Raw genomic sequence first — 15,928 nt, 5'->3', positions numbered from 1 at the left:
CAGGGCAAGGACTAATTTTTTAATGCTAAAAGGTCCTGGTTTTAAACAGAAATGTTTTCAACTTAGGAGTCCTTCACTACTAAAATCATAGTTGACTATTGCTATTTCTCCCATTTTATAAGTATTATGTTTATCAAAATAAAATGCTTGAACATTGTACTTAAGGTAGTGCTAATTTTTTTTTCAAGTTTAATGTAATCATTTAGGCCCAGGTACCTAATGCATGTAAGCAGTAATAAAATGCTTATAATACTTCTTTAAAATTCCCTTTCTCCCTGCTCCCTGGCCAATATTCTCTTCCCCAAATGCAGCCACTTTTTAGCTTATTTGGTTCTTCTGGAACTTAACCCAAATCAGTACATAACACGTGTTCCCTCTGGAGTCCTCACTGGTCCCACTCCTGTCGGAATTAGTAGTCCTCTAGTTCCCTGCGTGGTCACATACCTGGTACTTTCCTTTAAGGTCATCTTGGGGATTCCCTTTGCCTGTCACGTGACTCCTGTTTCTTGGATCAATATTCCTTTCTCTTTTCTTGATTTATCCCCCCTTGTCTTGCTAGATAATATTCTCTAGTTGCTTCCTAGGAAAAAAATGCTTTGAGGTGGTTTTCTTTTGTTTGTTTGTTTTTTTTTTTTTTTTTAGCAAGTACATGTCTGAAAATGTCTTTTTTCTACCTTCCTGCTTGATTGTTTGGCTGGTTATAGAATTAGAGGTTGAAAGTCACTTTCTGTCTGACGTGGGAGTCACTGCCTCACAGTCTCTAGAGTCTGGTATTGCTGTATATACAATGAAGTATGCTGCCTCTTTGATTACTGATCCTTTATAAATATATCCTAGTTTTTCCCTGGAAGGCTTTAGAATTGTCTCTTCATCCAAGCATAATGAAGTTTCATGGTGACATAGCCTTGACAATTTAAGATTTTAAAATTTACTTTGGTGGAGGCTTTCAATCTGGAAATTCATGTTACTCCCTTCTGAGAAATCTTCTTGTGTTATTGATTTCCTTCTGTTTCCTCTCATCTCTTACTAGTTAGAGATTAGGCTAATTTAATTGTAATTGATTTTTTTAATGTTCATATTTTTTCTTTTATTTTTTCCCATCACTTGGACTTTTTGTTCTACTTTGGGGAGATTAACTCAGATATATAATATGAAATGTCTAACCTGTTTTGAATCTCTGTACTGATTTGTTTTAACTAAAATTACAACATGAATTTCCATAGATGCATTTTGCTACATTATTTTGGTGTACCTCACTTATTAATTAATAGATAACATTTATCAATAGAGTGGCCTGGTTTTCTCAGGATAGTTTCCTTATGACCATTTCAGTTATCTTCCTGTTTCATTCTCCCAAGTGTCCTGTTTTGGGTGGTAAGTGATATGGTCACACTATTTCCTGAGTACTTAGTATGCACCAAGTGCTTTTCTAAGTGCTGTATGTATAACAACATGCCTATACAACAACCCAGTGGAGTAGATCCTGTTACCATCACTTTAAAGGTTGAGAAACTGAGGCATAAAATGCTTAAATAACTCCAAGATATCACAGCTAATAGGTAGTGACGCTGGGACTTAAACCCTTGCTCTTAATTTCTGTATAGATACTGATTCGTAGCTGCTTACTATCCCCTATTTGGGGGGCGGGGGGAGTAGGTTATCTCTGACTTTGTATTACTGCAAACACTTTGGGGCTTCCTTGGAGCTAAACCTTTGTGCATCTCCTCTATCATTTCTTCGGGAAAGGTAGATCCCAGTGGAACCAGCTCTCTTGATTTAGCACTCTTCCAGCTATGCCATTTGCGCACCTCGTGACAGTGGGTGCTCCCTAAAGAATCTTACGATTATGTCAAGGCAACTGGGAGAGCCAACACTCTAACATGAGCTGTGTCTCATGCCCTGGCTGGTGTGGCTCAATTGGATGAACGTTGTCCCATGCACTGCAAGGTCACCAGCTGGATTCCTGGTCAGGGCACATGCCCACGTTGCAGGCTCCATCCCCAGTAGGGGTTGTGTAGGAGGCAGCTGATTGAGGTTTCTCTCCCTTTCCCTTCCTCTCTCTCTCTCTCTCTCTCTCTCTCTCTCTCTCTCTCTCTCAAATCAATAAAAACATATTTTAAAAGAGCTGTGTCTCTGTGACTCTTGAGTAAGAGAGAAGTTGGGGGAGGCTGTGGTTAATTTGATCCTTTAATGCTCACGTGGCTCTTCCCCTCCATGGCTGACATCCAGTTTGGTTGTCCTTACCTGGGAGGTGACAGCCTCCTTCACACCCCCATCTAATGACAATGGCAGATTATGGGAACTTGAAGTGTTTCTTAAGACATTATTCTCAAGACAAATCTATAATCCGGCAAATAAGTGGAAAATATTTCAAGCCCCCAGTTGGCAAAGAGGCAGCTTGGTCGTGACATTAGGTCAGAGGCCTGTCGGCAGCTCCTTTATGGAATGCTGCTTACCCGTGAATAATTCTGTTGAATGTGCTGCGTGTCAGTCTGTTGGTTTCATAATCTCAGCACTCTTTCATTTGCACGGATAAAAATTTCACTCAGGTAGACAGCCAGAGATTTTCCTAAAATTTTCTTTCTAAAACCAGCTTAACTTTGGTCTCTCCCAGGAAGTCATCACGACTTGAACTCCAACTTCTCCAGCCAGAATGATACCAATTTATGCTGTTATGACAACAAGAAGGACTGGAGTTTGCAAATATGTATTGAACGCCCCATTTTGTCAAACACTGTGTCAAGGGAAAAAGAAAAACAAGATACTTCCATGCCCCGCAATTTTCAGTAACGGTGTGTAACTTTCACAGCAGTCCTTACACCCTCAAACAAACAAAAAGCCTTGTCCATTCACTGCCGTACATTCTCTTGTGGCCTCTTTTAATTGGACGGTAAGCTGGTTGTCCATTTCCTATCTGTGCTTTTTATTCTTTTTGTTCAAATTAGAAATACTGTGTGTACAGACTGTAAAACACCAATCGCAAACAACTGAATGAAAATGAGTTAACCATCAAATCACATATCTAGAGAAACTTCAGTTATTTAGCACAAGAGGATGTTTCAATTCAGAAGGAAATAAAAAGAGTTCACACCCACACCCAGTTACTGTAAATCATTTTCCATCAATGTACATTGTATGGAAATGTGCTGTGTGTCAGTCTGTCCTGAAAGTCTGTGAGCTACTTCAGAGTGAGGACTCTGCTTATTAATTTTTTAAATATTTTTATTGATTTCAGAGAGGCAGGAAGAGGGAGAGGGAGATAGAAACATCAATGATGAGAGAGAATCATCGATCAGCTGCCTCCTGCATGCCCCACACTGGGGATCAAGCCTGCAACCAGGGCATGTGCCCTGACAGGGAATCAAATCGTAACCTCCTGGTTCATAGGTCGATGCTCAACCCCTGAGCCACTCCCGCTGAGCTCTGCTTATTAATTTTTAATGTTCTGAGCACCTGGCTAGTAGCAGCTCTTCATTTCACGTTTGTTGGAGTACACTTTTGTTAGGATGCAATACATTGTATGGCACACCATTGATGTAATAACAAGTTCACATGGGAGGAAAGAAAGAGGAGCCTGGTTTGTACACTACACTTATAAACTATTATAAAACACATCTTGATTTCAAGACAGTTAAAATTTTTAAAGTACGTCTCAGAATGGAGGAAATCCTGTAATTGTCCTTTACTGGACATCTAGTCTCAAAAACACTGAGGATTTTGCCTCCGTTATGTCAGCAGACAGAAATTCTTTAGCATTGGTTGTATTGACTAATATCATCCTAGTCTTCCTACAGTGTTTTTTCTGAGACCACTGATAATTTTCACATATTTGTTATTATTTTCTTGAATTTCCATTTCCTTCAAAATTCTTCAATGACTTTTGATAGCCTTCTGTTGTCTGAAGGGCCCCACTGTTAGGCTCCTTTTCTGCTTCAGTGGCCCTCATTCATCTTGTCCTCCGTGTGGGTACCCCCTGCCCCCACCCAAGACTCAGTCCCCATCTTTTCTCAGTCTTCACTAGTGGTACTCAACCCTGGATGTGCATCAGATTACCTGGAGAGCCCTTTAAAAAAACACATCCAAGCCCAGATCCCAACCCGTGTTAATGGAATCAGTCTACTTGGACTGAAATGTTAGTTCTGGGGCCCTGGGGCCCTTGGTCATGTAACTGAACTTCTGAAATTCAATTAAGATGGTGTTAAAATCTGCTGCATCAGAGTACTGAATACATTCTAACTCCCCATCATTATAGCAAACTTCTTCCATGTATGGAAAGCCCAAGTTTCTTTGAAAGCTCCATCAAATCCTTCGTCCTTCCCACAGCCCTCCGTAATCACTATTTATTTTGGCCCTTTTGCAAAGCACACTGAAAATGGAAGATGGGCCTGTTAAAAATGAAATAGTCTCCTAGTGCCTCTTCTTACTACTGTTCTTGTCACCTTTCAATCCATTCTCCACACAGGACTCCAATATTCTGGTGATCTTATGAAAAAATTTGAATCATGTTGCTTCTTTTTTTGAATCTTCTAATAAATTATCTTTGTTCCCAGATTAAAATTCGAATTCTCTAATCTGGACACAAGATTCTACAAAATCTGAGCCTCACCTTGCTATCCTCCCATTGGTTTCTGTCGTCCAGCTGCACTGGTCCGAATTGGATATGTTCTTTCCTACCTCGGCGCCTTGTGCATGTTGTTCCCTCTGCCAGAAAAGAGCTTATACTCACCTTTCAAAGTCAGTTTAACAATTACTTCTTGGTGAACACTACTGCAACCCTCAGTCCAGTAAAGCCTCTTTACACCCCATAAATAGCCTTTGTAATGAAATGTTTTATCATAAACTTGGTGGAATAGAGCAGAATATAAACTTTTTCTTGATATACTGCTTACTAGTATGTTATTTGATTTGTTGCCACAGCATGAATTATATTGTACTTAAAAATTTTCATTAAAAAGCATCAGACACAGAATAATGTTCCTAAGTCATTTAGTTGTTCAATGTCTCTCTCCTCCCCTAGAATACAAGTTCCAAGAAGGGCATATACTGGGCCTGTTTCGTTCACCACTGTCCACGGGATCTAGCATAGCTTCAAACACAGGAAGTGCTGAATTTAGTGAGTGACGGTTGTTGACTAAGAAAGTCAGAACATGGAAATTAACTGGGAGGCTAAGCACTAACCTTGCCCAGGAAAGAGAGAGCCCTCAGTCACACTGAGAGAACGCAAGGGAGTGGGCACACCTGGGCCTGTCCTAGTCAGTAGCCTATTCAGGAGATCTTCCCAGTCTTTTAAGCACTTGGATGTGCGTAAAGTCTCCAGAGGGAGGCAGCATTTAGATGATTGACATCTGAACTAGTTACAAATAGGACCTGAGCCAGAGGCTACTGACCAGTCCAGGGGGTCATCAATACACTAAAAAAATGTTGGTTTTAACTTTTCTAGTTATAACTATCATTATTAATTTGTCACTCAACATATGCAAATTGTTTTGTTATTTTTTTCATATCTATCTACCTACCTATCTATATATCCAGTTTTCCAATTGAATCTATAGTCCCCTAAGTACAAGGTCATTTTCATAAATGTTTTGAATCCTCATGACCTGGTACAATCTGTATCATATTTCCTGGAATGAATGCTGCCAACATTCTTTCATCCATGGGAAATGTTCCAAGCTTCAATATTTCTCAGATACTTTCTAACAAGTTTTTTATGTTTAAATAAATGCAGCAAATTTTCACACTTATATCACCAATGCCTGTTGACATTTCTTTGATTTTCAGTGGTCTTTAATGTGTTTTGTGTTGTTTGTTTATTTTTTTTTTGGGGGGGGGGCGTTGGCTTGAAATATTTTGTAGCACATTTGTAGGTAGATGCTAATATTATCTGAGCAAAGTGGGATATTTTAATGAGAACGTGTGTTTAATGTGCAATAAATTGTAACTATTTCCTTATGGTTTTAAACATAGGATATGCTTCATGTATAAGTTATAGGAATTGCCTAATGAGATCTTTTGTGGTCCTGAGATTGGGCTGTAGTAACTAATAGACTTTTGACGTGGGGATGGAGGGTCTGTCTCTTTTTGGCTCAGTTTGTGTTGTTGTGTTAGAGCAGAAAGAGCCTCCAATCTATTCATTTTGCACATACTAATGCTGTATCCTCCAACAGTGAAAAATGAAGTGAATTAGGCTCCAGAAACCCTTGCCACCCAAAAGCTAAGGCCAACAAAGACATTACTAAATCCCAAGTCTTGTAGAGCCGTGCTGGCTGTTCCTTCCCCTCTTAGGAATCCGAATTACATGTTACATCTAGATGACAAGCCTAGATGTACTCTTTTCCTGTAATTTAACATACCTTGAGTCAGACATGTTTAATTTAGGTTACAGGCAGCCTTGAGATAGCGTGAATTCAAGCCATTGTGTGACTTCAGTAGGATTCCATTTATTAACCAAGATTACCCACTATGATGGTTTCTAGGCCAACTGCATGAAATGAGCTTTTCTTTTCTTCTTCTTCTTCTTTTTTTTTTTTTTTTTACCAAAAACAATTATATTGTTGTTTCCTACTGAAAGTAGTATTTATATAGTAAAAGCTACCCTACTCATCCAGTCCCTGTTCTTAATTGCTGCAGGCTGGTTCTCTTTTTCTCCCCTATAGTCTATGCTGGCTTTGCCCATTTCCTCCTTTTAATTAAAATCTAAAGATAGTGAAAATTTTGTATTTATTTGGAATAAAAAAGAAATAAAGCAGTAATATACTTAAAAGTTTTTTAAAAAGCAACGCTTTTACGAATTTAGGAAGGAAATGAATTAATTAAAAAATCATTCATATATGCTTACCATGGATTTTGGTATCTGTGGCTTATTGCATCACTAGCAGCTCGTCTTAGTTCTTTATGCTGTAAAAGGAAGAAAGTTAATGTATCTGAATTCCAAGTTCAAAAGGCACCAACATGTTCCTAATCAAAAGAGAAGTGAGGGTAGGAAATTAAATAGGAAATGCTAAATTCAAGTACAAGAATATGGTGTTTTGATTTTTTTCATTTTTTAATCTATTTATATAAAAGTACTGCACCATTCAAATTCTTTGAGTAAGTACACATTGAAAACAAATAAGCTAAAATTATGACAATACCACTTTTTCTTTTTGAGAAGAAAACAGAGATCATCAGTTGTCTCATTCATAGTTGGGCATAATTTTCCCCAAAACAAAGTTAAATTTGCATTATAAATTATCAAAAGTATATTTTATTTCATTTTTTAATTACAGTTTACCTTCAATATTACTTTGTATTAGTTTGAGGTGCACAACATAGTGGTTAGATAATAATATACTTTACAAAGTGTTCTCCCTGATATTCCCATTACCTACCTGGCACCATACATAGTTATTATAATACTAGAGGCCCGGTGCATGAAAATTCATGCACTGGAGGGGGGGTCCCTCAGCCTGGCCTGCCCCTCTCACAGTCCAGGAGCCCACAGGGGCGGGAGGTGACCTGGCAATCAGGGGAAGGCGACGCCCCCATCACACCTCTGCTGCTGCCACTGCCGACAGCATAAGCCTCAGCCAGCTCTGGTTACCTATGCCTGGAGCCAGCCCTGAATGGCTGGGCAGCCGCCATCTGAGGCTTGCCTGTGCCTCGGGCCGGCCCTGGGCAGCTGGGGGACTCCAGGAAGGCCAGGCCTCGCTGTGCACCTGCTGCCCTGGCGGGGCTGAGGGAACTGAGCGCCGCCATCTTGTGACTGTGGGCACCGCCATCTTTGAAGGCATGAAAATCAATTAGCATATTCCCTCCTTATTGTCTGTGGGTGCCGCCATCTTTTGCGATGGTGTGAGGTCAATTAGCATATCCCCTCTTTATTAGATAGGATTATCGACTATATTTCCTATGCTGTACTTGACATCTCCGTGACTATTTTGTAAGTGCCAAATTGTACACCTTAATCCCTTTGCCTTTTTCATCCATCCCTTCAACCCCCTCCCATCTGGCAACCATCCATCTGTTCTCTGTATCTATGAGTCTGTTTCAATTTTGACTCTTGAACTGAGGAGAAAAGGTACAAGTGAAATAAATATGATCCTATGTGATTTACGTTCTGTCTCTGTAAAGGTATTGGGTAGCAAGAAGAGTGTCTTCAGTGATCTCTGCGCTCCTTTCTCTCTTTATGATTCTGTGTCGAAATAAACAGGCTTTTGAAACTACTATTGATCAATTAGACTCGAAGAGTTGAGGTCTCTTCACTTTACCATAACAGAATTAGAAAATGTGGTGGTAATATCGTAGGAAAGAGCTGAATTACACATAGATAGCTGTGGTTCAGTGTAGATCTGGAAACTCCTTTCAGAAAAGCAAAATTTGATAAAATATTTGGCAGCTTAGAACCAGTTCTCACATTAAAAAAAATCCACACACCCTCTTGGGTACATGGAAATTATATTTTATCACTGAATAAGTGACCTCTATATACTGCCTCCTTTTCCCCAGGCACCAGTTAGTGGATGGCACATCTTAGGCCTAAACTTGGGGGGGTAGGGTTGTCACATTCATAATGAAAAGGTTTTGGTCTGTAATCATTTCTAAGTTTTCCATACTTGGGGTGGGAAACAATGATATGGATTATCAAACATATTTCACTTCAGTTTGGAATGCATTTTTTTTGTTTGTATTGATTTGGGGTGCTATATTCATACAAAGTAGCAAAATCATATTATGATAATTTCAACATCAGAGGAATGACCTAGTACTTTTTAAAAAAATCTTTCCTTTTGCCCTGGCCAGTTGGCCCAGTTGATTGGAGCATCATCCCAAGCACCAAAGGTTAGGGATTTGATTCCCTGTCTGGACACATACCTGGGGGGTTGGATCCCTGGTGTGTGTGTGTGTGTGTGTGTGTGTGTGTGTGTGTGTGTGTGTGTGTCTCCTTCCCTCCCTTTCTCCCCTCCCTCTCTAAATTCTTTCCCCCCCCGCACCGCACTTCAAGCTTTGGTTTAGAATAACTTTCCTGATCAAGAGCTTCAGAGTTACTTGTTTTAGAAAAGCAGATCTGTGTACCTAAGTCATCTACTTGGGGATGAAGACCTGAAATCTTGATCACTTCTGGCTCTTTAATGTCCATGTGTAGAATAAATAAAGTGACAATTGAGATATTAATGCAGGGTTTCCCCACTATTCCACAGAAAATTTGAAAAGTCATCATCTGTATAATGGAAAGGTCATGGCATAATTTTATTTCTTCAATTGATTTCTGGCACATTGATTCCCTGAAAATTGACCTTATCAATAGACTTATAAATAATTTTATTATCGCTTCTGGACAAATTTTCCAGGACTTGAATGATCTTCTGTGATCTTCATTCACATTTTTAATAACAAAAAAAAGTTGCATCTTCTTAATCTGGAAAGACTTTTCTTAAAACAGAATAGCAGATCCCTCCCCCCTCCCCATTTCTCCTATGTATTAGTGTATATAACATCATAAAAAATGTTGTTAATATATCCAATTTTGACTTTCCTTACTAGAAAGAACCACTTCCCATCTCTATAACTATGAGGTCTTTCTCTCCAGTAGAATGAATACAATGGCAATGCATTTTAAGAATGCATAGACACTAGGGTTTCTCTTCTCCATCCTCCTCTGTAACATAGAGCTCTTAGTACCAAACATTTGAGTGGAAAATCCCCTAAGGCTACCTTTTCTTATGCTAATAGGGTTTTTTCCTTCACTTGCCTCAATTTGCAAAATATTACTGTTAACCCCTTAGGTGTCTTTCTTCCCACAGTCAGTGAGAAGCATTCTCTTTGTTGAAGCTGGATCACCAGCTTGCATAATGCTGCCTATTCTAGACTTGAACTATTGAAGGGAGCAAGGGGGCAGAAAGGCCTTTGTGTCAATGGAGCATTTAAAGTATTCATTTTATATTCAGAGCATGAGTAGAAACAAAACAATTCTTTCTGAAAAATGTCAGTGGTTAAGGCATGGATTCTGAGATGCATTTTTCTTATTAAAAAGCAAAAAATGAACAATGCAGAGAGACTCATACTTCATTTTATGACATATTATATATGTGCACCAATATAAATTAATCCTGGTCTCTTTTTTTTTTAACTGCACTGTTTTTAAATAATTTGAAAACATATATCAACTTTGAGCAAATAGACTAAACAATGGGTCTTGTGAGTTTGTTTTTTTTGTGTGGAAATATCCAGATAATTAAAAAAATCCATGTAGGCAGGAAAATGGAGTGTATATAGGAATTAATGACACTAAATCCCATTTATTGAGACATTACACTAGATACTATGCTAAGTGCTTTACTCACATATCTCACTTAATGCATTTAACAATCCTCCAAGATATTATTATTATCCCTGGGGTAGACAGAATTCTAAGACAGATCCCCCAAGATTCTCACTCGTTGGTATACCTACCTTCTCTCAGGCCTTCGACCAAATACTAATCCAGGAACTTTACTGCTGTGAAGGGATTTTGCAGATGTAATTAAGATCCCAAATCAGCAGACTAAGAAAGGGAGATTAACCCTCAGTGGGCCTAACTTACTCAGGTGAGCTCTTACTGGCAAAGGAGATTTAGTGAGAGAGGGATTTCACATGAGGGATATTTTGTTGTTGCTGATTTTAAAGATGGAGGAGGCCACATGGTAACTTCTAGATGAGGAGAATGGTCACCCGCTGACTAACAGCCAGCAAAGAAATGGATCCTCAACCTACAGCCACAAAAAACTGAAATCTGACACAACCACATGAACTTGGAAGAAACCGCTAGCCTCAGATGAGATCAGAGACATAATAACTAAAACCTTGATTTTAGCCTTGTGGGACCTGAGCAGAGAACCCGGCCCTGCCTTTCCAGGACTTCTGACCTATGGAAAAGGTGTTGCTTTAAAGCAGCTAAATTTATGGTAAGAACACTAATACAATCCCCATTTTATAGATCGGAAAACTGAGACATAAAAAAAACAGTAGGTAGACAGCATGCAAAGAGAGAGAAGAGAAAATGAAAAGGTTTTCAACTGGCTACTTTCATTTATGTCACATTCAATTTTTCACTAAGGCCACACACAAAGATTTACCCTGAAAAGCATTATGCATACTAAGTTGCCTCACTTATGCTCAGAGAGAAGGCTAATACTTATTTTTTCTCTGTACTTCTCCAGGGACATAAATGTTTTCCTTATTCATATATTATTATTCATACTATTCATAATAGTATTCCCATAATTCAAGATACACCAGGATTTTCTTTGAAAGCAAGACTAGAACTCATTCTGTGGGGAATTGTTAGGATTTGTAACCAATCGTTCTGCCAGGAGCCTTTATTCAGAACTTGTTGATGATCCCTACCAGAGTCTGAAATCTGAGAGGATTTGACTATTCAAGCTACCCAACAGCTTCCCAAGTCTCTATTTGTACTCAGTGCTCAGTTTCTGAAATATAATCAAGTGCCTGTTTTGCAACTGCTCTCACCCTTGGAGTTTTCTAAGATGTTGGCACTATTGTTCATTCAAAGGTGAAAAAGTGTGCTTCTCCCAAGTTAATTGTCCAATTAGCCTCAGAATACAGAATTACACTAGGGGTGGTAGTTCAGGCATTGTGAACAGTAATAGTAGAACCAAGTTTCAATGAAAAATTACGTGGCAAATAGCTTTCAAATGACTACTGAATAAGCTAGGAGTAGAATAATAATGAATCTAAAACTAATTTAGATTACTTAAAAATTCATTACTTAAAAATTAGTTTACTTAAAAATTCATTTCTCCTCTTCTGCAACTTGGTGTCTTAACAAAGACACTGTATGAGGAAAGAAGCAATCTTAATCTCTATCTCCCATCCTATCTAATGAAAGGCTAATATGCAAATAGTCCGAATGACGGAACAACTGAACAACCAAACAACCAGTCACTATGACATGCGCTGACCACCAGGGGACACGTGCGGAACATGGCGGGTGTTGGCAGCAGGCGGCAGAGCGTGGAGCATGGTGGACGTTGGCCGCGGGGGGGATGTTGGAGCAAGTGAGTGGGGGTGCCAGGCCAAGGTGGGGCGCTGGTCGCTGTCATTGGAGCAAGCCTCCGGTGGTTACTGGAAATTCTTTGCTCCCATGTGCCCTGGTTCCGCCCAGTGTTCACACCTGCTGCTGACTCCCGGCTCCGGCCCGGATCGCTAGCCACTGTCAGCGAGTGAGAGTGGGACCGGCGCTATCAGTGTGTGGGAGCAAGGATGCCACCAGACAGGGGACCGGGGGCTGCAGTGGGGGGGGGGCAGGCAGGGGCACGGAGGTTGGACCGAGACCTGCCCCTGTGCCCACCGCAGCCTCACAGCCCACAGTTCCTTTCAAGGTTCACGAATTTGTGCACTGGGCCCCTAGTATTTATCAATAATCGTCTATGCCATTCTAAGCACTAGGAGGTGTGGGGTTAATGCTGTCAGTACAAAGTCAAATAAAACAGATCTGAACCTCAGTTTGCCTAAAGCCATTGGGGATGTGGCTGGTATTGTGCAGTCTAATTGCTAATAATAGTCACACTAAAAACTTCAACAGCACAAAGAAACTCTCCTATGAATTCTTCCCCAACCGAAGGAACTCACATGAATTTGTATAGTACTTATTTTCAATGCCATTTTTTGTGTGCCCAGAGACATAGCTAGGACGATACTGCAAGGGCCCCTATATTTAATAAACTGTTTCTCCCAAAGGTCTTAAAAAGCCAAGATAAATGCCAGATTTAGAAAACAGATGCTCTGGTATTTTAGGCACCCTGTGCTTAGGATATTCAATCACGCCCAAGTTTTAAAATTCTTTGATAGTATATTTAAAGGGGCTTGGATACGGAGTCAAACCACAGGTTGATTAGAACCCATTCTAATTTATATAGTTTTTTTCTTAGCCCTGAATCTCCCCTATCATCAGCAAATAATATTTGTTGAAAACCTATAGCATATGCTTAATTACTAACTTCAAGAGTATAATTTTTAAAGAAGGTGAAGTTTACATTAAGATACAGACTCAAGATGTTACATCAAGCCCCGCAAATGTTACTAACTACCATGATATATTTTTAACCTTCTTTCCTTAACTAAGGAATAAAATCACCCACTAGGTTCTAAGTTACATTGAGCTCCTTTTCCTTCCTTTTTTTTTTTTATTTTAATTGATTTCAGAGAGGAAGGGAGGAGAGAGAGTTAGAAACATCAATGATGAGAAAGAATCACTGATCACTGCTTCCTGCATGCCCCCCACGGGGGATCGAGCTAGCAACTGGGGCACGTGCCCTGACTGGGAATCCAACCATGACCTCCTGGTTCATAGATCCATGCTCAATCTCTGAGCCATGCCGGCTGGGCCCTTGTCCTTCTTTCTTTTCCATGTTTCTACATCCTAACAAAAGGTATGAAAATTAATATGTATTTTTTCCCAATTTGCCAATAATTATCTATAAAGCAACCTCAACAAGTGAGAGGAAGCCCTTTGTTTAGCTGAGGAGCGGGGTCGCAGGGGCTGCGGTGCCCAGAGGGATGTGGAGGGGGCGGTGGCCCTGGCTACCCACAGAGGGGCTTCCCTTTGCAAACACATTCCTCACCCAGCGGCTCTGCGCACAGCGCTGGGAGCGCACACCAGGGACACGCTCCCCGGTGCTTTCACGGTCTGCTAGAGAAAGGAAGCATCAGACAGAAAGTTTATTTACAGATGTTCAGACACAAGTAAAAGTTTATAAGGAAGTGACTTCCTTCCATTTATTCGAGGAATCTTATAGAGCCAAGGTTTGTAAAAAGGGAAAAGTATAACGTCTGTGTATAAGGAGGTGCATGGTGCTAATACATTATTTTCAAGAGAAGGGAAGGTTCTTTGGCCTCTGCAGGCGATATTTCTCCTCACAGATGGTCAGCACGTGACACTACCTTACTGAAGGCTTCCGTGGCCTCAAAAAGTGCATTGCTTTATAGGCACTTCAGGAGGAAAGGTGCTGATGGAATTATTTTTACATTAAGCCACAAACCGGTGCAAATAACTCTTAAGAAGTATAAAGTGAGAACTGAACACACACTCATTGGGGGAGGAATAGCAACAACCCAAAGATGTGCCTAATTTTAGAAAAGCTATTTTCTATTTTGCTTGCATAACTTGGTTGAAAAAGAAAGCTTTATTTATCTTTTTTTTAAGTTTTCTGGATTGAGTATACCATCTGGAGACTAGGACTGTGAGACTCAAAATTGGTGAATGTGATTCAACCAAATGAACCTATAGGTAAGTAAGAAATTTAGGGCAAAAGACACCCAAAAATTCTGAAATATGTGATTGGTGGTCTACATACCAGTCAACTCCACACTGGTAATATTTCTTTTTCCAGGTGAAGTTGAAAATTGTCCCGGACACTGTCGTGTGAAGGTGGACAATTGGGAAGACCGCACGGGGTCAGGCTGGGACAAGGGAAGCAGGTAATCTTTGGCAGGACCTCACTGTCTTCTCTGCTTCTTCCCGTAATGCCCAAGATTGTATTTGATCACCTGTTTTTGAAACATTATCAAGTGTTTATTAAATAAAAATTCAGAAATAACTATTACTAAGCTATACCTTATTACATCAACTATGTGGGTGATATCTACTAGTAATTGATGTTAATATTATAAATGAAGTACATTGTGTACAAAGAATGCAGAGTGGGAAGCTGGAGGGAACATGAAGAAAGGATGCATAACTTGTAAGAGAAGGCAACTGAATTGAGCCCAGCCAATTAAAGAAAAATAATAACAAAACGTATACTCTATCCACTGGCTTCAGTCTGATGATCTGACTTTCTTTCCTGTCATTCATCTCATGTGTGCTGTATCCCCTCTAAGTCCTGAGTTCACAGTCTGGGTTGAATTCCTGGCTCCACCATTTACTGGCTGTGAGGCCTCAGGCAAGGGCCCTCACCTGTCAATTCCTCAGTTTCCTCACCTGTAAAATGGAAATAATTACAGTACCTTCCTCATGTAGTAAATATTCAGTCGATGGCAGCTTATTTTATGTTTACTTTCTCTAAATAAATCACAGTGAGAAAAACATCTGACGAAACAACCAGCTGTGGGTCCGTTTATTCAACAGCCATCAAGAAACTCAACGTCAGATGTCTGTTCAAATGACCATAAAACTGTCCCAAAGAAGCCTCTGTATTTCATAACTGTGGAGCATGTGCCCAATTAAAAGTGAGGCAGAAGTTTCAAAGCCTCAAAGATTTTACTTTTATTATATTATACTGTACTGGTGGCCTGGTGCACGGATTCATGCACATTGAAAGGAAATTAATTAGAAGAAAGATTTGTGCTGTAATTACGTTACTGCAAAAAATTACATGTCAAAATAGTATATATAATATAGTATTATAAAATTAAAACACACATGTGATTGGCACCGGTGAGAGCTTTATATGTATTGCACATGTGTGAGCCATTGTTTATTTTTAAATTGCCAGTGCGCATCATATGTACCAGCTGGTCGGTTGCTCGGATGGTTGGACAGACGGATGGTCAGTCACTTAGCCTTTTATATATATAGATTACATGTAAATATGGTTATAGGTCCCCATAGTTCTCATTACCTTCTGCAGATTTTTCAAGTTGTTAGACTGTATGATGACATAGTGGTTGTAACTATGTTATGATTAATTGACTTAATATTGCGTTTGGGTTCATACCTAGGAAGAGTTAACCATCAAATCCAGTATAATGTTGTTTCTGTGGGAACATCAAATGAGTTAAATCATTTGGTCACAAGGTCAACGTGCACGAGCAGAAAATGGACATGAGGAAGCCACTGATTCTGTCCAGGTTTGGGTTAAAGAAAGGCCAGGAAAGAGAAGGCGTGCCCATCTAAGCAGCACTCAGAATTGTCCTCAATTTAGCATGGGGCTGAAACCAAAGGAATGTT

At 39.8% G+C, this 15,928-nt stretch overlaps 1 protein-coding gene across 1 annotated transcript in view; it reads right to left on the bottom strand.

Moving 5' to 3' along the window:
• Positions 1 to 15,928, bottom strand: part of SPMIP2 (sperm microtubule inner protein 2) — a gene marked incomplete at both ends in the record, with an annotated part of 67,905 nt that overhangs the window by 16,330 nt on the left and 35,647 nt on the right. Inside the window, one exon of the mRNA XM_080675403.1 lies at positions 6,839 to 6,897. Coding sequence (XP_080531529.1) covers positions 6,839 to 6,897 — 59 coding nt within the window. The remainder of the gene's footprint in view (positions 1 to 6,838; positions 6,898 to 15,928) is intronic.

The sequence above is a fragment of the Plecotus auritus genome (assembly GCF_963455305.1).
Source record: "Plecotus auritus genome assembly, chromosome: 6".
NCBI classification, from domain to species: Eukaryota; Metazoa; Chordata; class Mammalia; order Chiroptera; family Vespertilionidae; genus Plecotus; species Plecotus auritus.
The sequence above is the reverse complement of the archived record's forward strand: the minus strand, read 5'-3'. Positions and strand labels throughout refer to the sequence as shown.